At 47.8% G+C, this 26,015-nt stretch overlaps 1 protein-coding gene across 2 annotated transcripts in view; it reads left to right on the top strand.

Moving 5' to 3' along the window:
* The window catches only part of MTUS2 (microtubule associated scaffold protein 2), a 318,132-nt gene that overhangs the window by 280,101 nt on the left and 12,016 nt on the right, over nucleotides 1–26,015 (top strand). For both annotated transcript variants that reach the window (XM_061170836.1, XM_061170835.1), the window contains 2 exons: nucleotides 16,747–16,961; nucleotides 24,864–24,969. In XM_061170836.1, coding sequence (XP_061026819.1) covers nucleotides 16,747–16,961; nucleotides 24,864–24,969 — 321 coding nt within the window. The remainder of the gene's footprint in view (nucleotides 1–16,746; nucleotides 16,962–24,863; nucleotides 24,970–26,015) is intronic.

Here is a 26,015-nt window from a genome sequence, read left to right as displayed (position 1 = left end):
CTGCTTCCAGCTATTATAGGGTAACTAGTACTGGACTTAACATCCCACTGTACACAGCTATAAGACACAAAATATATGAGGCAGCTGTTTCCAAGCAGTAGACACCGCAGGCCCATGATCCTTGAAGAAAAGGGATCACACGGAGTCCCTGTTGGCCCCAGCTTCCTGCCTGGAGTCACTCACCAGACCACAGCACAGAGAGGCGCCCCAGCAGTGACCGCCATGTTGCTGAGCTGAAGAAGCAGATACCAGAGATCCAGGTGATTAAAGCAGCTAAAAATCGTGGGGCCATTGGGACTTCCCTGGCGGTCCAGTGGTTAAGGTTCCGTGCTTCCAGTGCAGGGGGCGCCGGTCCAATCCCTGGTCAGGGAACTAAGATCCCACATGCTGCGCGGCCAAAAAAATTCTAAAAAAAAAAAAAGAAAGAAAGAAATCACGGGGCCGAGCACTGGAGAGCAGTAACCTATGCAGAGGAGGCCCCAGGAATTTGCACAGGGGGTTCCCGGGTGATCTTAGATGAAGCATGGGCATCACATGCCCGGGGAGGCCTGGCAGAGGGCAGCTGCTGCAGGACTGACATGGGTGAGGGCAACAGAGGCCACATAGTGCTGGGAGACGTTGGATTCCAGCCCAGCCAGGGTGAAGAGACCTCACTGAGCACCTCGAGACAAGACCTGAGAAAGGCCAGGCTTTAGGAGTAAGGACCATGACCGAGAGTAAGGGTCTCTCTAGGAAACTCAAGTGGACCCACCCTAACAAAGAATAAAACCAAGTCTGGTGGAGTCAAAGGCATCCAGTAATTTACCTGCCTGCCAACAAAACTCAACACCTGCTAAAGGAAGACAAAGTAATACACGCTTCCTACAGTATACCATCCATGATGTTGAACACTTATTTTTAAAACTTAGACCTACAAAAAGCAGGGCCCATAATCAAGGGGAAAAGTAGTCAATAGACATGCGTGTTGAAATAACCCAGATGTTGGAACTAGTAGATGTGAAATTTTTAAAAACTGTCATAAACATGTTCAAGCACTTCCAGAAAAAGGGGAACGTAGTGAGTAACCAGGTGGGGGGGAAGCACAACAGAGAAACAGAAACTACAAAAGAACCAAATGGAAATGTTAGAGCCCAAGAGTCGAATCTCTGAAATGAAAGATTCACTGGCTGGGCTTTACAGCAGGTTGGAGACCGCAGGAAAAAGGGTCAGTGAATTGAAGACAATCAACAGATACTATCCAATCTAAAGAACAGAGAGAAAAAAAGATTAAAAGAAAATGAACAGAGTGTCAGGGACCTGTGGCAATATAAGAGATGTGTAATTGGATTGTCAGAAGGAGAAGAGAGAGTGATTGGGGGGAATCTTTTTGAAAAAATGATGTGCAAAGACATCCCAAATTTGGTTTTAAAAGTGCAACCTGCAGACCCAAGAAGCAGTGAAGCCCAAACAGGATAAATACAAATACACAAATCACACCAAAGACATCCTAGACAAACTGCTGAAAACCAAAGGTAAAGAGGAAGAATTAAAAGCAACCAGATAAAGACACACATCACATACAGAGGACAGGGATCTGAGTGACAGTTAACCTCGCCAGAAACAGACCGAGGCAGTGGAATGACATGTTTGAACTGCTTAAAGAATTAAAAAAAAAACGAAAGCAGAAGTCAATATCCAGAGAAAACATCTTTTAAAAATGATAGAAACTTGGAATTATAGGAAAGAAAGAAGATTGTCAAAATGGTAAATGTGTGGATAAATATAAAAGATTATTCATTTTGTTTTAAAATGATTATTCATTTTGTTTTAAGTGTTCAGCTTGATGATCTTTGTCTATGAATACAACCATATAATCACCACCCAAGACAAGACGTAAGACGTTTACATCACTCCCGAAGGTTCCCCCAGGCCTCTTTCCAGTCAATTCCACCCCCTCCCTACCTCTGAAGCAACCACTTCCGTATTTCTGTCACCATAGATTAGTTTTGCCTGGTCTTGGATTTCCTACAAATGGGATCAGACAGTATATGGTCTTTTGCGTCTGGGTGTCTGGGTGCTTTTGCCCCGCATGAGAGATTCATCCACGTCACTGAGCATATCAGTAGTTTGTTCCTTTTCATTGAGTCGTGTTCCATTGGCATGCATATGCCAACATTAATTATCCACTCTTCCGCTAATGGACATTTGGGTGGTGTCCACATTTTGCTGTTATAAATAAGGCTGTTATGAATATCCTCACACAAGTCTTCTTGTGGACGGAGATGTTTTTCATTTCTCTCAGTTAAATTCCTACACGAGAAATTACTGGCTCATAGGACAGATGTGAGTTTCTCTTTAGGAGAAACTGCCAAACAGTCCTGGAAATGGCTGTTCCATTCTTGCACCGTCCCCGAGAGTGTTTGAGGGTTCCAGTTTCTCCACATGCTTGCCAACATTCGGTGTTGTCAGTTATGTTGTTGTTGTTTTAGCTGTTAGAGCAGGTGTGAACAGTATCTCATCGTGGTTTTAATTTGCATTTCGCTGATCACTAAGGAAGTTGAGCACTTTTATGTGCTAATTAGCTATTGGATATCTTCCATGAGCCGTCTGTCGCCCGTTTTTTCTTGCGCGGTTTGTCTTTTGGCTGAACGGCAGACGCCCCCTTCACCTGGGCACGCAGGTGCTCTCAAGGCTGCCACGCTCCCACCTGGCCCACCCTCATCGTGCTCATGATCTGTCTTCTGATTCCCAGCACTTAAAGACTGACTCAGGATGGCCTAAGTCTACAGCCTCGAATATCAAGAATAGAAAGCAAATCTATTCCTGAAACATAAAGCATTTTAAGGGTGTCGTTCTTAAGATAAATTGGAATGCCTATTCTGCATAAAAGTATTCTCGGTGTTTTGTTCCGAGATCGGTAAGCTATAATCCAAGAACTCAAAGAGTTTGTAACCAGTTGGAAAAGCAGACATGGCAGTGAATGATTATAGCATGAAATAAAGTTAGTGGCTGTCTCCTTAAAATACCTTTTTGTCCCTGATGCTGTCCTAAGCCCCCTTTCCTTCTCACTCTCCGTGGTCTCCCTGGTGGCCTCATCTACCCCTATGGCTTCGACTACCCCCTAAGCAGTGCCCTTCCGAGCCCATGGCTGCAGCCCTGGTCTCTCCTGAGGTCACCTCTTGGTGACCCACAGGCAGTACAGCTCTTCAGGGGCAATTAATTTCGTCTCCACCTACCCCACGCTCCCCACTTCAAAGCAGAACCAAATCGCCACTTCTCCTGTTACAGTCCTAATTTATTTCAAGTACAAGCTAAGCTGCTGTAACAAAAAGGCCCCCAAATTCAATGGAATAAGTAAGATAGAGGGGTATTTTTCTCCCGTGTAATTGTCTGCAGACAAGAGGCCCCAGGTTTCAGCCTGAGGGAAGGAGAAGGAGGGAAAGTCGAGGGCAAGCAGCTCCCTCATAAGAATCTGATCTAGAAGTTGCCACGTCGCTTCTTCACATCCCTTGACCCAAGGACAGTCACGTGGCCCCATGGAGCTGCAAGGGAGGCTGGAAGATGGCGTGTCCAGCAGGGCAACCGTTTCTGCTAACACTTAGAGAGTATTTTGAATAAAAGAAAGAAAAGGAGATGGGGGACGGGTAGGCTCAACCACAGTTTGAAGCTCAGTTACTGACACCACAGTTTGCAGAGGAAACCGGTACAGGAAGTAGGGGGCATCGCCGACGCCGCCTCTGCGTCTGCTTCATACTTGATGTCCAGGAAGTCCCAGGTTCTGTTGATTCTAGCTCGGAAGTCCGTCCTACTTCTGTCCTCTCCTCTTCATGCCTGTAGTGACTTCATCTCTCCTTTTGCAAACACCTTCTCACTCATCCCCTTCCTTTCCTTCCTGCCCCTAGCGTCCATCCCCTGTCACTTCCCCGATTAAAAACCATCAGTAACCAGAAATGCTTGTGGCAAAAACAGCGCTTGCCTCTAGCTAGAGCGTCTAACATGCCTCTCAGACCTACTCTGAGACAGCGTTTTTGTTTTGTTTTCATGTCTGCCTCTCTATTTTTTTTTTTTTGACTTTTTAAAGAATTGAAGCATAGTTGATTTACAGTGTTGTTAGTTTCAGGTGTACAAAAGGCTCCTGCGTGATGGAGACACAAAGAGCTTACGATCTCCAGCAATAAACAGGGAACCAGTCGGGCAGTGGCCCGGGCAGTGCTTACTGTATATGACGGGCTGGGGTGGGAGGCAGCTGCTAGATGGAGGTGAGACCCTGCAAGAGAGGGAGAGTCCCCGCACACACAAGCATGAGTATGGAGAGGCTGGGCTTGGCTCTGGACCAGCAGGATCCCAGCTGTGCTGGTGGGGGAGTGGCAATCTATACTGGCCTGAGTAAGACTATGGGTATCCCCAGTAGGGGACATCTGGGGACCATATCAGAGGTCCATGTTATAGCTTTTAAGAAAGGTTATAACATATTTCAGTTAAGTAAAATCCTCGGTTATTTCAGAAGAGGTTCAGTCGTTCTTGGTCAATCCTGTTATTGTCTTTACACAGTGCTGAGTTAAAGACCTCCTTCCTCCAAGTGCTGTGGCAGGAGCATGGGCTGCAGGGTCCAACAGACTTGGTCTTACTCAATGCTCCTGTGCAGGAGATTAAGCTCTCTTAGCCTCAGTTTCCTCATCTGTGAAATGGGGGTTGCACTAGGACTTACCTCCCAGCTTCTAGTGTGAGGTTGAAATGGGATAATTCAGAGTAAGTGCCAGGCTCAGCATCGTGCCGGCCTCTATTATTAGCTGTTTATTAGATGTTTATTGTTTTTGAGGGGGGGGTACATAGAATCACTGAAATATTACAGTAAGAATATTTCCCACCCTTCATGAATGGTAGGGTGGGACCTAGCATAAAGAAACACTCATGGGCTTCCCTGGTGGCGCAGTGGTTAAGAATCCGGCTGCCAATGCAGGGGACATGGGTTCGAGCCCTGGTCCAGGAAGATCCCACATGCTGCGGAGCAACTAAGCCCGTGTGCCACAGCTACTGAGCCCGTGCTCTAGAACCCGCGAGCCACAACTACTGAGCCCTCATGCCACAGCTACTGAAGCCCGAGCACCTAGAGCCCGTGCCCTGCCACAAGAGAGGCCACTGCAATGAGAAGCCCATGCACTGCAACGAAGACCCAACGCAGCCAAAAATTAAAATAAATTAAAATAAATTTATTAAAAAAAAAAAGAAACACTCATGTTACACGCATACATCTAGGTGGAGTGGACCCAAGTTGACTACTACCCGTTACATGGGATTCACCCCCGCATGGGAGACACAAACCCATCAGCAAGGGCAACCTGGCATCCGGAAGTGAGAAGGCCCTGGGTAACTCAAAAGGGGTGTGGCTTGCCCAGGCCGCTGTCTCCTCTGAGGGAAGTGATCCCCTGGTACTCTTCCAGCCAGCATGCATTTATGGAAATCTGCCCGGGCCTGGCATTGTGCGGAGATGGGCGTCCATAGAGGAAGGCTGCACGGGGTCTAGCTAGAGTGATAGACAAGTATTAATGCTCATCATAAACATACTCTTGAGCCATTATTAATTGCCTAAAACTTTAACTTCTTCTGTGTCTATGCTTAAAATTGGTGGGTAGAAACAATTAGAGGTGGTCCATCTTGTTCCTTGGAGTCAATTTGATGTATTTGGAAGTAGTATAGCAAAAGGATGGGAAGAGTTCATGGGGAAATGCACACCTCTTTAAAAATTCGATTCTATAGATTTCAAACATCAACCCTTCATTCCTGTGCAAAACTAAAAGCGATAAACCCTCGAACAACAAGTAAAGACAGTCATAAGTCTGGGAAAACCTCCGAGAAAATGTCCCAAATCCCATGGAGAACACAGAATATCCAGGCCATGCATTTGACATCCTAAAGGAAGGAATGACAGTATTTAAACTTACCACCATCAAACGGATTAAAATTTATTATCTAGCAGCCCCTTGGTCTCCATCCCCTCCAAGAGCAAATAAGGGGAATGGGGCCACCCAAACTATGGGACAGAGGGTGGAGGTCAGCAACACGCCGTGGAATCCCCGCCAGCTGGGAAGCTAAGGAAGGGACAGGGTCACAGGAGTTCACTGGTTAGAACCCTGTAGGGTGGGTTCTAGCCAGTGAAAAGGGCTCCAAAATCTCAACTGAAGCTTCTGTTTAAACATCTTTCAGGAAGTTATTGAAAGCTCCTTCTGAAAAGGATGTCCAACCTGGAGATGATATTCACTGCCCAATTTATGTAACAAATATTAATTTGAGGTAAAATTAAAGGGTCATTTTTCAATGCCATTTTGGACAGGACAAAAAAATGTTGAAAATATTAAAAGCAGTAAATGCTCACTGGACCCACTCTCTGGCCTGTTCAAAGCCAGCCATCAGAGCGGCTCCCATGGTGTGTTAGATGAACCGGCACCGGCTCTGCAGCCCAGATTAACCTGGAGGAGAGGGAGGAACAGATTCTGTGCAGAATCATCTCCCCAGAAAGCCACTTCCTGCTTATGGGCAGTGGTGTTATTAGTTCTTATGTGGATGGCATTTGTTTCTCTTTTCAAAACTCATCATTATAACCATCCTTTTAAATCCATTTCCTCTTTCCTCCTTTGCCCCCATAAATCACTGTTGCATTTTTCTCCTCTCAGACCAAGAAGGTTACTTCTAAGCATTGCAATTACATTCACACACAGGATCGGTCATTATCCATTTGTTGAAAGGCTCATCCTTTATCTTAAGGAACACATAAAAATGGCACCAAGTATTTATGACTCGAAAAGCACCTTAAACTAATTGGGATTTTTGTATCTGTTTCTCCTTATATTTCTTTGTTTCCATTCTCCCAAAACATAAGGCAGAAGAGCAGTATTACTATTACTATTCGAAAGAGCACTGCTGAGATTCAGAGCACCTGGAGGGACTTCCAGCTCCCGAGTGCTTGCTGTGTCAGCTTGGACAAGTGATTTAACCCCTCTGAGCCTCCATTTTCTCTTCCGTAAAATCAGAGCAAAAATGCTGGCTTCCCCCAGCTTTGAAATTTGTTGCAAAGATTAAACAAGTTAATATTGTGTGTTAAAGAACTTCATAAATGAAGACGCAGAAACTAATGTCTCCTGTCGCTGGGCATTGAGTCATTCTGCAAAGCACATTGTCTCTGCAGATGAAGCTTCTCTCTTTAGGGCTCCATTTTGGAGGGAGATCATCATAAAAATGGTATACCCTTCCCTGTCTTCTTCAAGAGAGGACAGTGGACAAACATAAACTCTTCTTGATGACCCTTGGTCACCATTACAATATCCATAGAATTCTAGCATGCCAGGGCAGAAGGGGGCTTAACACTAAAGGTGCCTATCTTAATCCGCTCGGGCTGCTATAACAAAATACCACACGTTGGGTGGCTTAAACAACAGACATTTGTTTTCCCACAGTTCTGGAGGCTGAAGTCCAGATCGGGGGCTGGCAGAGTTGGTTTCTGCTGCGGCCTCTGTCCTTGGCCTTTGGGAGGACGTCTTCTGCCTGTGTCCTCACCTGGCCTCTGAGACATCCCTGGTGGCTTTTCTTCTTATACGGACACCAGTCATGTTGGACTAGGGCCCCACTGTAATGGCCTCATTTTAACTTAATCACCTCTTCAAATACCCCATCTCCAAATAGGGTTACACTCTGAGGTCCTGGGGATTGGGGCTTCAACATGTGACTTTAAGGGGTATACACTTCAGCCTGTTACGGTGCCTGACCTCCTTATTTTACGGATAAGGATGTGGAGACCCAGAGAGGTTGAGTGAGTTGCCAAAATTCCCACAGCTCGTGTCTGCAGAGCCCGGGACAGAGGCTGGCCTGGAGACCAGGGCTCCTCCTGCCTCCCCCGCCTTACTGGGTCTTGCCTTTGTCTCCTGTCCCTTCTGGGTGTCACCTGACCATTTCTGTCCTGAGCTCTCACTCCCCAACCCCTCCCCACCCCTCCTAATCTGTTGGAAACTGACAGTCCGGATTCAGTGTGCAGGAAGGGTTATTTACTGCCATTCTGTGTGGAAGTTTAAGTTGTAAGGGGGTGGGATGTAAGTGGGACTTCAGGACACATATTTGGGGATCTTGAGGCTCCTATATATAGTCATCCAGTTTGGAGGCCGTGTTCCCAAAATTTGACCCACAGGTAAATGTTAATGCACTCTGAAAAGCCACCTTGATGAGAAACCTTTACGTATTTGTTCCATAGCATTGGAAACGCCTAGCAGCTAGAAAATGCCCTTCATCTTACTGCATCCCGTGTCTCTCGTATTCTCCCCCAAACCATTTATACACCCTCAGGTAGGGAAGCACATCTGTCAACCTGCGCCTGCCTCACTGGGGGAGATTTAATAATGAGAGTTTATCCTGAGGTCTCATGCTTTTAAGACTTCAACACTTATAAAATAGGCCACAGCATATGCCCACGTGAAATGGAATATTATCATTAATGATTGAAGTGTTGCAAGGCTTGTCAAAATTCAGCAGTCCTGAATTTCACATTTTTCATACTAATTGACAGCATCCAGAAGGGCCCTTCTTGAGTACCGCGAACCAGAGGTGAATTCCACCATAACGTTTGTGAACCATGGGCCCTTATATGTACATGAATCCGGCTATTAGTTCAGTAGAGATTTATTTGGTGCCTAATGTGTGCTTTCCTCCCCAGTTCGACTCCTCTGATGTTTGCCTCTCCTTAAACGGCACCACCATCCCCAGTCGCTCAGACCAATAGCCTGAGTCATTCTCGATGCCGATTCCTGGCTTTCCCTCACCTCCCTCGTCCAATCCAGGAGCAGATGCAGGTGGCTTTGCCTCCCAAATGCCTCGCACACCCATCCAGCCCTCCCCAGGCGGCATCCTCAGTCCCGGGCGCCGTTATATCTGCCTGGACCCCAGAAATGTCCTCCGCGCGGCTTTCCTTGCCTCCGTCGGGCGATTCTCCGTGCAACCACCAGGGGGCTCTTGTAAAAGCTTCATGAACTCTTGTTTCCCCGCCCCCCCCCCCCCCCCCCGTTTAAGACTGTCGGGGGCGGGGGAGGGCGGTCTTCCAGTTAGCGGACTACAATCCCCACTCCTCTCCGGGGACCACGGGCCCCGCGTGCTCTGACCCCGCCTTTCTCCATCTTCACCTCCCTCCACTGGCTCCATCACGGGTCCTCAAGCCCCGTGCTGTCTTCCTGTTCCTTAAGTGAGCCGAGTGTTCCCACCTCCGGACCTTTGCTCTTGCGGTTCCTGCGCCTGGGACCCCCTCCCTCGAGCTCTCTGGACGCCGCCCTTTCCCCGTCGTTCACATCCACCCGGGTGGGTGTTTTCTCCGGCGCCTCCTTCATCCGCCGGCCACCGGAATCTGACCCCGGCCCTAGCCCTTCCCTAGCGTTGCTCTCATTTTACGTTCTTCACTGCAGTTATCTCAGGTTTTCACGATCTAACATTTTGCCGTTTAAAATTTTTGCCCGCGTCTGTATTTGCCCACCTGACAGCGTGTCTGATTCACCACGGGACTGGGCGTGGCCCGTAGCAGGTGCTCAGTAAATTCAACTACTGTCTGTTGATGCTGCACCTGCCTCTCTGACCGCAAATACGAAAGTGGCTCTGACGCTGTCCCTGACCACTGGTGAGGGAGACGGGCAGGTAAAGACATATGCTTTGATTCAAAACAGAGAGTGCTTGAAGGCTGATATGCCAAAGCCTCACTTCCGAGGCACTGAAGCCCTGGCGCGGCGTGGCGGCCCCATCGGGGCTTGGAGAAGAGGAGAGGGGCCCGGGCTCCAGCCCCTGCTCTGGAGGGCCTCGCAGCTGCCGCGGGGGCCTCGATCAGTGAGTTATCCCTTTCTCAGCGCCCCCTGCCTACTGGCCACCTGCCTGGGGGGCAGGGCGTGCCAGGTGCGTGGTACCCAGGAAGCGCTCCGTAAACGCCGGCTGTTTGGTCCCGGGCCCTGGGGATACTGCACGGACCTGCAAAGATGCCGGGAGACCCAGGACTCTCCCCCTGGCTCTTTCACTCCCATTTCTACTCCTGGTCCCTGAACCTTTCCTCCATCTCAGCCCCTCCTTTTCTCTCTTATTGACATTTTCATCAAATAGAAAGTCCTAAAGAAAGAGAAAGAGAGAGCGGGGCAGTAGAGGGCAGTGTGGCCAGGATCTCAGGCAGCGCGTTTCATGGACTGAGCCTGCGGCCTCCTGTGGGTCGTTGTGATTTGACAAGTGTGGACAGAGGCCTTCGCCACCAGAGGGCTTTCCCAGGCATTATAGCTCCCCCTGGTGGGCACTGATTTGTTACAGGATCAAGGCCATCAAAAAAAAAAACACCGAAAAAACTTCACAAAGACACTCATAATCTTTAACCCCACGTAACTCTACTCCTAGAAATTTGTCCTAATGAACAAAGCAAAACAGTATATGAGTGACACAAACCAAATGTCCGACAATAAGGGCATATAAATTACGGTGCATCCACATGAAAGTATAAGGTAGCCATAAAAATATTAAGTAGGAAGACATGAAAACTTCCTAACAGAATATTAAGAAGTCATACCACTGCAACAGCTATGAAGGGACTACACAAATGGAAATTTTCATTTTCTTTGTGTAGTGAGTTATGGGTAATTTTTAAATTACATTTTTTCCTTGAAAGTTATTTTGTCTTTTCAATTACTCCCCGTCTCTCAAAGAAACAACTTAATCTTTTATCTACTGTGGGATCTCCTGTCAATATGTAACAATACTGACTGTATTATTTTACTAGGGCTACCGTACAAAGTACCGCAGGCTGGGGGACTTAAACAACAGAAATTAATTTTCTCATAGTCCTGGAGGCTGGAAATTGAGATCAAGATGCCAGCAGGGTTAGTTTCTTCTGAGGCTTCTCCTCTTGGCTTATAGATGGCTACCTTGCCTTCCCTCTACAGGTGTCTGTGTCCTGTAGACTCCAGTCATATTGGATTAGGGCTGACCCTAGTGACCTCAGTTTAACTTAATTACCTCTGTAAAAATCCTGTCTCCAAACATGGTCACATTCCAAGGTACTAGGGGTTAGGACTTCAACATATAAATTCTGGGGGCACACAATTGAGCCCATAACAGTGACTGTTATAATAGTACCATGTATTTATATACAGTATCATTTCTTCATATTTAGATGGTTTATTTTATGATCGTTACATCTAAAGCACTTCCTGTGACATAAAAGGCAGTATAATATCATTCCTTATGCTTTATCATGAGTTAGAGCCAGATACTTTTCTTCAGTTTAAGTCTAGTGCTGTAATTACTGATCTTTGCTGCCTCTTTGGTGAACCAATAACAAGTTGTAATTATTCAAGGGACATTTGGGGCAATTGTTTGAAGACAATTAATCTCACTCACTGGGTTTCTTTCCCTCTCATTTGATTTATGAACTGTGGTATATATGTATATACTGTATACACACACACACTCTATATATTCATTCATACATACAGATATATGTCCAATTATTTAAAACTGTACAACAGACTCTAATAATCTCATTTTTGCTTTTCAGACTCATGCTTATGAATTAGAAATGTTATAATACTCTTGGCCTGTCATAATCCTGTTCTTTTAGAAATTACTTTCTCAGCTTCTTAGGTTCTAGGGATTTATTATTGTGGTGTTTGCCTCTCACACTATAAAGTACCAAATGTTTTCTCATGAATAGAAATAATGAAAGCAAGACTCCAGATGTTACCCATTAAATTAGCCTACATGAATCTCTATCTGCAAAAAGCCCCAATAGATACATTTTTGAAGATTTACCAGAGGCAAGAGGATGTTTATTTCTTTAGGGACTCTGTTATTGGAGCTCTTTCCCTGGTGCCTCAGCTGTGCTTCTTATCCAATATCTTCTGCAGGCCTGGGGCTTATGACATGGGGTCATTTCAAGAATAGAAGTATCACCTCTCGTATATAATAGCGATTGGGAATTTGGGGATTGGTGCTATATGTGGGAAAGTGATTACTTTGCCACTTCATAGACAGCAAAACTGAGGCCTACAAAGCTCATGATTTATCTAAGGCAACAGTACAGTTCAGGGACAGCTCTAGGATGAAAATCAATCATTTCTGACCCCTCAAAAGAGTGCCAGGCCCATGAATCATCCTGCCACGAACATAAATAAAATCGCAAGTTAGATGGAAAAGTCCTATCCTTTCTGACCACAGGCTACATAACCTTTTAAAACCTGGTCTTCTCCTTAGTCATGGTAGTAATTTTAAAAAATGTTTTAACTCATAAAACATGAAAACACATAATAGGATTTTCTTAAATACATACTGTTGCAGGTGTTTGTTGGGCAGTGAGCCCTGTAACTTAAACGCACAACCTCTGAGGGAGGAGGGAAAGATGGAGGGTCAGAAATACAGATGCATTTCCATTCCAAGTAGAAGTACACTGTCATACTCTTTCTGCATCTTGCCTTTTTTGTTTAACGGTGTATTACGGATCATTCCACGATAACATGAAAAGATTCACCTTATCTTTTTTTACTGGTTACCCGTATCCCATTGCACGTAGGATTTGTCCTATGTGAATAGTGGATTTATCATCATTTATTTAACTAGCCCCCCACTATTTCCTGAAGGCAAATCGTGCTGTAGTAGTCATCCTTGATCAAATTTTTTGTGCCCTTGTGAAATTGTTAGGTTAAAAGATATGTGTCATTTAATTTTTCCTCCAGTGTAACTGATTGTTATTATTCATTTCTTTACCTTTTTGTCTGTTTTATTCCATCTATGCAATCTATATAGTCAACTTACTGTTCTGATTTCCTAAAGATACTGATATTAGTATATGACAAATACATTTTTCCCATACAAAATAGTACTTGTTAAAGAAAAATACATGATGAGCATTTTTTATTATCTTCATTTGAGTCTTATGTGCTGTTTCTAGTTAAGAAACAGTAAGAGTGGTTCTCAGGTTCCCTTAGGCTCCACAGATAGCCATGTGTGCGTGTGTGTGTGCGTATAAAACAGTGTAGTGGTGGAATTTTTATTTTGTCAGCAAACATCTTCATCATTGTTATACAGAATCTCGAAATCCAAACATGAACTTTTCCTCTACAAAAACATCTAAATTTATCCTCTGAGATATTTTTCCTGTCATGTTATTTTGCAGATTTTCTTTCCATATTTGGTAAAAACTTTATTGAGGTATAATTCACGTACCATAAAATTCACTCATTTAAAATGTGAATTGAAAATAATTCAGTGGTTTTTAGTATATTCACAGAGTTATGCAACTGTAACTATAATCTGTTTTAGAACATTTTCATCACCCCAAAAAGAAACCCTTTAGCTGTCACCCTTCTCAAGTTCCCATCCCTAGCTTTTAAATTTTGAAAGATACTTGTGCCCTCCAAAGCAGCTTCTCAGTTATACCCCACCATCGGTCCCTCAAAGGCCAGTTTCCTCATACCCTCCCTGTGTTATCAAAATATTTCATTTTGATCAACCTCATAGGTGAAAAACATCTCCTGCTTCGATCTGCATGTATTGAATCATGAATGGTGCCGACCATCTGTTCTCATGTTTCTTGGCTGTTTATGCTTCATCTCTGCACTGCTTTGTGGACCTATTTTAAATACAAACAAACATGTTGTTGTCACTGCTTCATTTTGATCCCATCCACCGGGGCAGGATGCATGGGGCAAAGACTGCTAGGAGGTTAGTTCTATGGAAGCAAGAGCACCCACCAAAGAGGCCCCGCATGCACCCAGAAACCCACCCCGGGGCTCATTGCCCGGGACTTACCCGTCATTACCCTGTGCCCCGCGCCCCCCCCCCCGCCATTCTTGTCTGTTGGATGACACTCCACCCTCCCCCAATGTAGGTGAAATAATTGCTCCTTGGGGGGGTGGGGGAGGAATGGACTGGGAATTTGGGGTTAGTAGATGCAAACCATTACATATAGGATGGGCAAACCACAAGGTCCTCCTGTAGAGCACAGGAACTATATCCAGTCTCCTGTGATAAACCATGATGGAAACGAATAGGAGAAAGAGTGTCTGTGTGTGTAAATAAGTGCTTCTCCATTGGCCTCAATCTGACTTTGTCTCAATCCATAAAACACTGTTTTTTAATGGACATTCCATGGTCTTTGTTCTGTTAAAGCCCAGTCACCCTAGGATAAACCTGTCTTTATATGTACACCTCTTGCCTAGTCTGTGGATCCTGATAGCTTTTTCACTAGCTAGGGTCCCTGGTGAAATTCTAACAACTTCCCCAAGTTGGAGGGTCTTTGGGGAAAGCTGGAGCTCTGTTTCAGCCGAGGCTCAGACTCCTGGGAACAGGTGATTCCTCACCACCACCTCCAGGCCTGAGGCACTGTGGCCTTTAGCTCCTGGTAGGTTCTTTCTGTGGGGACTGTGGCCTCCCGTGACCTCACTACCAGGGACCAGAAAGCCTAAGCCAGAATCTGCTTTTCCTGCTGTATTTATTAGCGATCGAGCAAAACGCCCTTTCACTACTTGTGGTGGGAAGCCCGGTGCACGCCCAGCCATTCGTCCTGAGGTACATATACCTGACTGGAAAGATTTACTCACAGCAGGTGTGACAATAAGATATATGTTCAAGGGAATCCCTAGCATATTTGACACCCAGCATTTGTAACACTCCCTCCTCTATACCACAAAATCATTTTCAGGATAACGTTGTGATAATCAGTCATAAGCATAATTTTCCTGACTCACTATATAAACAATTAGAAAAAAGAAATTTCAATTTAAAGGTGATTCAAATTGATTGATATTCAAATGAGAAGCACATAGTGCCAAGTCTGTGGTATTCCTGCCAGACCTACCTGACCTGAATGTAATAATGAGGAAACCTCAGAGAGGCCGAATGGAATGACTGGCCTGTCACCTTCAAAAGCGTCCAGGTCCTGAACATCCAGGGAAGACTGAGGAAGTATCCCAGACAGAAGGACACTCAGGACAGGTAAATGCAGCTCGTGATTCAGAACCAGATCCTTTTTCTAGGAAGAACATTATTAGGACAACTGGTGAAATTTTAATGGGTCTGAGCATTGGAGGGCACTGTTGGATCAGTGTTGATTCCTGATTTTGATGACTGCATTGTGGTTACGTAGGAGAATGTCCTTGTTTGTAGGGAATATATACTAAGGAATTCGGGGTTGATGAGACAGCAGTCAGCCTCTGATTCTCAAATGGTTCAGGGGGAAAACGTCATTTGGACAATAATGTCCTTGTACTGTACTTCCAGCTTTTCTCTGTTTGTGATTTTTTTTTTAATACAAAAATTGTTTTTAAAAACCTCGACAGTAATTGTAGCTATTGCTTAGAATGTAGACCAACCAAAAACTTTTGAGGAGGAGTATTTTTTCACCAGCATTCTTTAGAGTTGCTGGCACAGGTGACAGCAAAAAGCAGAGGGCTTTTCAAGTCAGTGTGGTTATTGCTTTCAAATTCCCTACAGACGGTGCGTCCTCTTATGGGTCCACCCTGGACCATAAGAGGCATGGGGGTGCCCACCACCCACCCTCAGTACACCCTGATTACACTGGCAGATCCTAACAACTCTTCACGATTGTGTGTCAGAATCCTCCCAAAAATGATGGGACACAGGACACAGGGCCAATTGAAGCCCCAGACCAAGAAGGCCTTTGGGGACAGTGTTAGGCTGCTGGGCTGGCCAGACTCTTACACGCTGTGCACACAGGGCAAGATCCAGCCCGTCCACTGCTCATTTCGCCAGGGAAAAAATGTTTTTAAACATCCCCTGTGCTAATTAACAAACTCTTTGAGAGCCAGAGTGTGGCAAAGAAACCCTTGAATGAGCTGCGCCTTTAGGGTGGGACTTTTGATTAGGGTGTTTCAAATGCTATCTGACTATGCTCACTCAACTTCAGAGTAAACGACAAGCCTCCCCAGACTGCAGCACAGAGCAGGGAGCGTAGGGGCCCCAGTCTTTGTGGAGTGTAAGTGAGCTGTCCGTCCACTTTGTCGTCTGCGTGCGTGTGCATCGTCACCTCCACGTGACCTAAATAGAGTAGATTGTCAAGGAAGGTTTTCTCCTTGGAAGCAGTTTGCAGTTGAGGAAGAGACTTTGAAATGAGAGCAGTCCGCTCTGGCCCAGGGGAGGCACGGACTCTAAGTGCTGTCGCAGCCCCTCCCCGCGAAGCAAACCAGAACTGCGGCAGGGCGACCCACCCGTGCAAAGGGGCGTTGAGTGGTTACCCATCCTTCCACCAGTGGGGAGGGATGCTGCTGGTGAGGTCTCGGTCACCTGAAAGGACCCACACGCACACTTCCTCTGCGATTGTCCCATTCGTTATGTCAGCCTGGAGAGAATCCCGTGCATCCCGTCTTGTCTCCAGCCTCCAGGCGTGCCAGGTCTCAAGCCTTGATGGGTGTAAGAGTCACCGTGGCCCTTGTGAAGAATTGACATGCTGGGCTCCTGTCCGGGGTTTCTGATCCACCAGGGTGCGCCTAGGAGCGTGCATTTGTAACAAGCACCCAGTATCTGTGAGGCCCATGGTCTGTGGACCCTCAGAGAACCCTGATCTAGCGGCAGAAACATGCGGCTTGTGGTCAGAAAGCCCAGATTAGCCTTCGCAGCTCGTGCTCCACACACTGAGTGTGACCTTGGTCCTTAGGTCCACCTTGATGTGCAACTCGTGGGGGCTGCGGACACTCGGGCCCGGCGCTTTCGGTGCGTCCTGACCAGCTTTTTAAGTGTCGCTCTCCCTGTCCCCAGCCTTCCATGCGGCGAAGTGTGAGAAGCTGCAGCGGGAGAAGGCGGAGCTGGAGCGGCGCCGTGAGGACGAGGTGCGCAGGCGGGGCCGGCAGCATCAGGCCGACCTGCGCGACCTGGAACGGCGGCTGCAGCTGCAGTTCGAGACCGAGGCGGCCCAGCTCCAGGAGGAGCACCGCGCACAGCTGCTGCGGATCGGGTGTCAGCACCAGGAGCAGGTCAGTCTGCGCCCCGGCGCGGCCCTGCGCCTGCCCCTGCCGTCGTCGGGAGGGAGACGTGGGTGGGCGGTGGAGGGGAGCCGCGTCAGCCGGGAGTCCGTGCAGCAAGCAGGTGAGCTTCCGGTCAAGCCCGCTCTCCCACCTCGTTTCTCTCCTCTGTCCCCTCCCGTCGTCCCCTGCAGCCACTCTGGTCTCCCTGCCTTGTGCTCCCAGGCACACTCCCACCTCCGGGCTTTTGCGCTCGCTGTGCCCTCTGCCTGGAATGCTCTCCCTCTAGAAACCCCATGGCTCCCTCTCTCCCTCCCTTGCAGACTTTTCTCAGTGAGGCCTTTCCTTATCCAAAATTACCGCTCCTTCCCCACCTTGTGCACACTCTTCCTGTTTAGTTTTTCCTTGGCACTTATTACTACCTAATGTATGATAACTTTTACTTTGTACCCTGTTGATCTTCTGCATATTCCATAAGGACAGTGGTGATGACAGACACATGTGTATCTAGCACGTGCTGTATGCCAGGCCCTGCTCTTCCCTCTTTACATGTACTAACTCATTTAACCCCCACGATAACTCTAAGAGGGAGTACCATTATTGTCCCCATTTTACAGGTGAGAAAACCGAGACCCGGAGGTTAAATAACTTGCCAGCATTCACGCTCATGGAAGAGCCAGGGTTGGACCCAGTCTGATCCCAGGGTCCGTGCTCTCGAGCACTGAACTAGAGTTTTCTGCCGGGTTTACTGCTGAATCTCTGGCGCGGGACTGCCTGCCTGCACGGAGCGAGCCTTCAGTGTGTATTTGCTGAATGAAAGAAGGATTCCGCTCATTAACCTTAGCCCAGCAGTCTTCCTAGAGAGGGTCATTCATCCTGGAATAGCTGGGGAAGAATTCCCAGGGAGCCTGTCAGCCTGGAAGCAGGTAGGAGCCCGGTGTGCCCATCCCCATGGCCAGCTGCCGTGTCCGTTACCGTGTTGGCGCCGGTGTGACAGGCAGGTTAAGACGAGACCACTCTGCTTCCGAGAGAGCTCGTTTTGCTTCTCCCTCTTCTCTTCTTCCTAAGTCGCCAAGGCTCTTGACGCCTTAATGCCCACCTTCTAATTGTGTATTGTTACCCCTAGTCTGCTCATGGTATCCCTAAGGTAAACTGGCATTTGTGAAGAGCTCACTTTACATCTCAGGCTGGTGCCGAGTGGCCCTTCACTATCATGAATGTTTGGGCTGCCTCCCTGGTAGATAATCTGGATGGCGATGGTCCCCAGAGGCTTGTGAATCATAGGGGGCACGGGAGAAATCTCAGAGTAATAGTAAGTACTATTGTTGGAATAACGATCTCCTATTTGACAGCACTTTCTTCTATTCAGCATCTTGGGTTAGTCATCCTCCTTTTTCTAGAGGCCTGTGGAAACCAGACACATCTGCCTGCTTGAGGTGGTACAGACTTAGAGGCTGGGAAACAGATAGGTTACAGCTAAGGTTACCTGCTGGGCTAAGATTAGAAGTGGAACCTTCAGCATCTTGGCTTCTCAGCTGGCTTTAAGTGGACATTGGCACGGCTGCCGTCTTTAGTCTTACCTGCTTCATGGTCCCTTGATACAGCTCAGACCTGGTGCAGATATCGGCTTGTTCTGTGCCCTGTATCCTGGGGCTATTCATTCCCAGTTTTACACAAAGAATGTATTTATACTCATATTCACTGACTTTTGGTCCAAAGTTCTGGGTTGGTTGAGAAGATGCCAAGAAATGGAAGGAAGGGCAGGAGGTGGTCCCCAGGCAGAAGGATGAGCCTCCGAACAAACACTCATGCTGGGGTGTCGTGTGTGAGAAACTGGGAACCAGGGCCACTGCCGAGCAGAGCCTGTCCGCCAGTGGAGGGAGCCGGGGCAGAACCTCGCTAAGTTTTGTCGGTGCCGGGGGGGTGTGGCCTCATCTGCCTTTGAGCTGGGACAGTGGCCTTTTAAAGATTTCACACTGGGAGAGATTGGAGGCCCTGACTTTTCCACTTGCGAGTGAGTTACATGAGCTACTTGTGCGTATTTTAAAAGTGCTCTGTCTTATGAGAGCTCTGAGTCCTGTTCTTCTTGATCCTTTATAACAGCTAAAGTGATTCATTTAGTTATTCATCCATCTGAGCAAAGAATAGTCAGTGAAGGCCCGCCGTACACAAGGCCTCATGACGGCATACTGCAAGAAATGCCAATGTTTATAAAATGTGGACTTGCTTGTTCCATAACCTCGGGTTATAAATCCAGGGAAGTTCTGAGGCAGTTTCTCCAGAAACTGTAATACTGGGTGGAAAATACAGGTTCTGTGTTTAGGAACTGAGAGTTTCCTTCCAGGTGGGAGGATGAGGGAAAGCTTTATGGTGGAAAGAGCATCTGCATGCTTTACATTCGAGTAAATCTTTCCTATAGAAACCCATTGGTTTGGGGGCAGGGGGAGGGATGGATGGTTGAAATCTATGAATTATTCAGGCCCCTATTCTGCTCTTGCTGCTGGATGTTGGCTGTTATCCTGACCTTCAGCTTCTCCAGCAGGGAGCGCACAGGCAACGTGGAAGAAGGTGAAATACACATCAAGCCATATTCTAATTTCCAGGTAGAGTAAATGCTCATGTATTTGGTCCAGGAGGAGGCTCGGTGCCTGACCGCAGTGGGGATCTGGAAGGTCTGTGGTTCCAGCGATCTGTGCCGACCCTCCACACTCAGGTCCTCTTTGTGGGGGACAGTCGCGTTCGGCAATACTGACCCATAGATGTTGCCATCTCTGTCCTTCTCGAGCCTTAAAACTCAAGTTCACCAATGGGGCCTCTCCTGGCGCCCCGGTGCCCCGGCCAGCAGCGGGGAGGCTGCTTCCGTTCTGACGCAGGATTTTCTGAGGCTTTCCTCCAATCAGGAACTCCCTCGAGAAGGCCGGCTGACCTCTGACTTTACCGCAGGATGCCCCTAGGAAGATCCAGCCGTCCACTCGCCTCGAGAGGCAAAGGCCGTCTCTCTCTCTCTGGCCTCACATGGGAGTCACTTGGGGAGCTTCTGGCAAAGCACTCCTCCTGTCTGCACCCCGCGCTAATGGAATCAGAGTCACGGACTGGGGCTCCCCGGGGCCCAGAGCTGCAGGTGTCTGGTGTCGGGGGATGTACAGGGCCTCCTTCTTTAGCCCTGCAGACAAGATAGGGTATGAGCAGGGGCATGGCCTGGCCTCCTGGCTTTCTTGCGTGCCTTTAAAGATATGGTATGACTCTTATCTTAAAAGTCGGATTGTAAAGGTGTTTCATCAAATCAGTGCTCATTCTAGAGCTAGCCGCACATTAACAGAAGCCAGATTTCCCAAGCTTCCCTATCTCAGGGCACACGAAACAGATTTTTCAATGTAAACACAAATGCTTTTCCTTTTCTGCTCCAAATGTATCGCCCACAGAGCCTGGTATTTAGTGATCAGACTTGTGACCTTTGACCCTCTCCCTCCAACACCCTTTGGCAGTTTGTCTCTCTCCCTGACCCGGCCGGGAAGCGCCTCGTGCAGGGCCCCCTGGTTCCTAAAGGCATTCTGGATTCTGCATTTTGAGCAGAGACTCCTTTCCAGAGGGGCAGTAGTTGGAGTTTATGTTGGCTTTGTCTCATATCCGGGACACGCTTTCTAACCTTTCCTAAAGAAATCATCCTTTTAGACTAACTGGGAGGCCCAGCACGCCCACACTTTATCAGAACGTGCAGAGGCCACTTTGGCCATCATCTTGCATTCTGTCTCTTATTCGTCCCGCACAGCAGGTGCACAGCTGCCATCAGCGAAACCACACTCTCTAATCAAATAGAGTGAGGTCCCGAGGGCCCCTCTGTCTTCCGGCGCCAGAGCCCCGCCCATCGCAGCCCAGAGCCTCCGGACACTGGAAAGAGGCAGAGCAGGGCAGATAGAAGCCTCTGTGAACACCTGCCCACGTGGTGGGCAGCAAAGGGACAAAGGCACAGCCCGGAGGGGGCTGAAGTCAGCCCAGGAGCTCTGGCAGGGCTGTCTGCCTGCTCCGAGTCGGTACCCAGGATGCTGTAGCAGGGATGCAGGGACAGAAGAGATGGTGAGTCGTCTCGTTATCCGGAAGGAGAGTCGTTCAGAGAGCCCTGGAGAGAAAAGACAGGGCAGCTCCCTCTGTCTCATCAGATAGGAATACACGTCGTCGCAGATGGAGGCAAATGGGAGTTTAATCTGGTTTTCTTTAATGAGTAAAGCCGAGACAATGTAAAGCCCATGCTTCTTCATTCTAAATGGAAGTCTTCTCTAAGTGAATTGCCGAAGGCTCCCATAATTGCATTTTCCAAATGGCTGAATGAAGTAAGCCTACAGCTCTATTCTTACCCATTGGAGAGGGTGGCTTCCCAGCCCTTTGCTTTGCTGGAACTCAGCTAAACAGCAAACAGCTGCAGGAACAGAGCCTGGTGCAGGGACCAGCTGCTGCTCTGTACCACTGGGACTACTTGATGGGCACATGGACGGAGCTCCACAGCCAGCTCAGAACTTTGTCCTCCTGGAAGAGGGAGGAGGCTGGCCCAGCAGAGATTTTGGGGGGACGGGGGCACCCAGGGTTCTAAAAGGAAGAAAATGAAGCTTCACCCAGCGTAAGTTTGCTGTGGCCGGATAATGGTTTAGCGCCTCTGTCTCTTTTTTGGTGATCTACAACACAAAACATATCTTGTGTGTCCCTTGGGTCAACTTGTCTGAATCCCCTCAAATGCCTGCCGACCTGGAGGTCTTCTCAGGCTGAGAGCTCGGACGGGCTGCTGCTCCGTGCTCTGGAAAGAAGCCTAGAGCCATAGAGGAGAAGCCATGGGGATTGAAACTGGGATAAGAAGGGGGACGGCCAACAGCGCACGGCCCCTTCCTTGTAGAGGGAACAGTCTTTAAAAACCATACGCATGTCTAGAAACCTAAATCACTCGAGAGTAAGGACCATGATGCCCAAATTTTGGCTCACTGGCTCTCACTGGTTTCCTTCAAAACATCCTGGGCCTTCCTCTCATTGCATATGGAGGAATTAGGGGATCAGTATTTCATCCCCAAAAGCCCCTCTGAGAGGCTGTAACAGATAGATCACACCCTTACATCATCCTATATATTGGGTGTGGTATCCCATCACCACTAAATCAAAGACCTGACTCCACCAAGCCGGGAGGGCATGCGATGAAGCACCACCCTTGCTGATCAGGGCAGATCCACCGCCAGGACGAAAGGGACTCTTCTGGAACTTAGTCCTTGCATCCATCTCTCTTTTCTGAAACCACCCGTGGCAATTTGTGTAAGAACCCAATAAATTAGAATCATACTAAGGACTGATGAAAGAGTTTTCTTTATACTGAACTGGGTAACATACCTCCAAACAATGTGTGGGTACTTGTTTCTAACGGAAGTCACCAATGGAGCATAAGGAAAACTAGTTCCATTTTTTTTTTTTAATTTTATTTATTTATTTATTTATTTTTATTTATGGCTGTGTTGGGTCTTCGTTTCTGTGCGAGGGCTTTCTCTAGTTGTGGCAAGTGGAGGCCACTCTTCATCGCGGTGCGCGGGCCTCTCATTATCGCGGCCTCTCTTGTTGCGGAGCACAGGCTCCAGACGCGCAGGCTCAGTAGTTGTGGCTCACGGGCCCAGTTGCTCCGCAGCATGTGGGATCTTCCCAGACCAGGGCTCGAACCCGTGTCCCCTGCATTGGCAGGCAGATTCTCAACCACTGCGCCACCAGGGAAGCCCCTCCATTTTTTAACCAATGATTTGTTTTTCCAAGAGACTGAAAGTCTTTGGACAAAGATTCCATAAAAAACCTTCATATAAACAGGATTTGGACAATTAAAAACTGCAGTAATCGGCCTTTCTGCTGAGTGGATTCATAGCTCTGAGCCTCAAGTGAAATATTGTTTAATCAAGAATGGCCAGTAGATAAAAGTGAATCATCGCATACCATGTCCATTTTCATGTCGTAATGCAGCTTTCCGAACACTGTCAAGTTCATTGTTGGTTTTGCCAGTGATATTTCTGTTTTAGTGGATGATGGTTCCTTTTACCATAGGAGAGAGAAGTCGGGCAAACTTTCCCAAGCAATGATGGTATCCAGAATGGGAATCTATCCCATTTTAAAATACAGACACTCCCATGCATCCCCTTCACAAGCGGACTTCCTTTCTTGTGAAGGGTTCTTCCTCCTTACAGATCAAAGATCAGCCTGTGAATTATCCCCAGAGAAATGAGACCCTCTGAGAGGTGGCTGGACAGTATTCTGAACTGGTCCGCCGCAGAGCTTCAGGGCATGGGCAGGTGCGCTGGTTCAGTGTTGTTCAAATGCTAGGTTTTGACACCTTAGTACGTCATGAAATGAATTTAGTGGTTTGTAACTGTATTTTGAAAAACAACAAAGGAACATAGAATAAAAATTTTAAAACGAGATTATTGCAGGTAAGAGGGGAAAGTGTCATTTTGTGAAACTTTGGTTTCACACACACGCCCCGTGTATGTGTGTGTGTGTGTGTAACAATGTACAATGGTGTTTTTACAATGGGTCACCAACAGAGAATTTGGAAAAACATTGTTCTGGTTTGCTATCACAGGGAGAGGTCGTCTTATGCAATGACTCCTGTAAGTCATACATTTGAAGTTAAAATAACAGCTGCAACAGCAAAAATAACAAAAGCAGTAAAGATGGAAGGTGTGTGGTGCGGACGGAGATCAGGAAGGGGGAAGATAAAAAATCCTGGGCTGCCATAGCACAGGGAGATCAGCTCGGTGCTTTGTGACCACCTAGAGGGGTGGGATAGGGAGGGTGGGAGGGAGGGAGATGCAAGAGGGAAGAGATATGGGGACATGTGTATAACTGATTCACTTTGTTATAAAGCAGAAACTAACACACCATTGTAAAGCAATTATACTCAAAGATGTTTAAAAAAAATAATAATGAAAAACAAAAGTCAAAAAAAAAAAAAAAAATCCTGGGCTGGCTGCACTACCTGTGATTAAACTCCTGGAAATGTACCATCAGCCAGAGAACAGCAGCTTCTTGGGAGCAGGTCCCGCAGCCTGGGCAGGGGGAGGTCTGCACCGTGATCCGGGGGGCAGGTTCACGGCTGGGAGCAGGGGTGGCGAGCACACGCACACACCTGCCCACTTGCCTTGGGGCTGGTGAGGGGGTCCTTGGGCACTGGTTGCTGGTCTTGCGGCGGGAGGCAAGGGCAGTGCGTTTCAGAGCTTCGCCCGTGGATGTCAGACAGCCCTGGGCTGACTGCTGGCTCTGCCATTTACTAGCCTTTGGGTAAAACACTTCAGACCTCTCTGAGCCTCAGTTTCCTCGTCTGGGAAGTGAACATGAAAACATTTACTTTATCATATTGCTGTGAGGCTTGAGTGGAGAAGCCGAGAGTGGGTAGCTTAATAAATGTTAGTTCCCTCCAGATACCTCGCGTGCTGTAGCTCCCACCTGCTGCCAGGAAGCAGAACGGACCATCTGGTAGGGGAGGACCCTCTTCTGTCCCTTATTACCTCATGGAGTGCTTGGTGGAAGGGGAAGGAATGGGGTGGAAGGAAATGGACCAGAGGGGGCCCAGGGCAGTAAAGAGGTGGCTTCGGCAGCTACCCACCCCACCCCGGGAGCTGCTTCCCGTTGCATGAGCAGCAGGGCTGTGGCAGTGACTTCCCTGTGACATCCCCTGCCCTGCCGCCCCTGACTCCGGGCCTCCCACGTCACCACCAGATCCTGGCTCTCCTGCCTCAGCACAAGGCTGAGGGTGGCTGTCATCTCAGCAGAGTGTCCTGCCCTTGATGTTTGGGCCGCTGACATGTCCCCTCATTGCAGTCCACCTCGGTCCTCCAAGCGGCGAGGCCATCGGAGCCCCCGGTCCCCGGCTCTCTGTGTAACCAGAGCTGTGATCTCCTGCAGGTGGAAGACATCACCGCCAGCCATGAGGCTGCTCTCCTAGAGATGGAAAACAGCCACACGGTTGCCGTCTCGCTCCTGCAGGATGACCACGACCACAAGGTGCAAGGTAGCTATGAGCCTTGGTGCGCGTGGCTGGCAGGGTGGGCTGTGCACACTGACCCTCTCCGGCTGCAGGCACGAGGAGCCCTCCCTTTCCCTCTTGCTCCCCTTTCCCTTCTTCCTTCCTTTCCTTCCTGGTGTGTCCTTTGTGTTGCTTCTTGGGTTAAGAAAAGATAGAAATCCAGGACCCGGGTAACTACAGTAAGTCCCGTACATATGAATGAGTTCCGTTCCGAGAGCGCGTTTGTAAGTCCAATTCGTTCGTAAGTCCAACAAAGTTAGCCTAGGTACCCAACTAACACAATCGGCTATATAGTACTGTACTGTAATAGGTTTATAATACTTTTCACACAAATAATACATAAAAAACAACAAACAAACAAACACAAAAGTAATTAAAAAGTAATTTTTAATCTTACAGTACAGTACCTTGAAAAGTACAGTAGTACAGTACAACAGCTGGCATCCAGGGGCTGGCATGGAGTGAACAGGCAAGAAGGGTTACTGACTGGAGGAGGGAGAGGAGGTGGGAGATGGTAGAGCGGAAGGATCGTCAGCAATAGGAGACGGAGGGCAAGCTGCAATTTCACTCACGCCTGACATTGATGGAATGCACATTCACATCTTTGAAAGTTCGCAGCTTGAAGGTTCTTTTGTAGGGGACTTACTGTACTTTCCTCTGAAGCCGATCCTCTCAACCCTGCGTGAATACTGGAATCCCTGGGAGCCTTGGTCCCAGCCCAGGGTTTGGTAGCTGGTCTGGGTTACAGCCTGGGCTTGTTAAAGCTCATAGGTGAATGTGACAGGTAGCCAAGCTTGAGACCCACTGTTCTACAGTAAGTGTAGACATCCTGGGCTTTGTCTTGTTTTGTGGCCTTATAACTGTCCCACAGGTGTGGTGTTGTCAGGGCCACGCCAGCATCTGATTGGGCCTGGCTCTCCACACCTTGCACTCAGACCACATTCACCATGGATGTAAGTGGACTCTCAGGATCTTTCTTTTTACATTTTTTACATTTTTTTATAACTTTGATTTATCTTTGGATACGTAGG

Source organism: Eubalaena glacialis, chromosome 16 (genome assembly GCF_028564815.1).
Source record: "Eubalaena glacialis isolate mEubGla1 chromosome 16, mEubGla1.1.hap2.+ XY, whole genome shotgun sequence".
NCBI classification, from domain to species: domain Eukaryota; kingdom Metazoa; phylum Chordata; class Mammalia; order Artiodactyla; family Balaenidae; genus Eubalaena; species Eubalaena glacialis.
The sequence above is the reverse complement of the archived record's forward strand: the minus strand, read 5'-3'. Positions and strand labels throughout refer to the sequence as shown.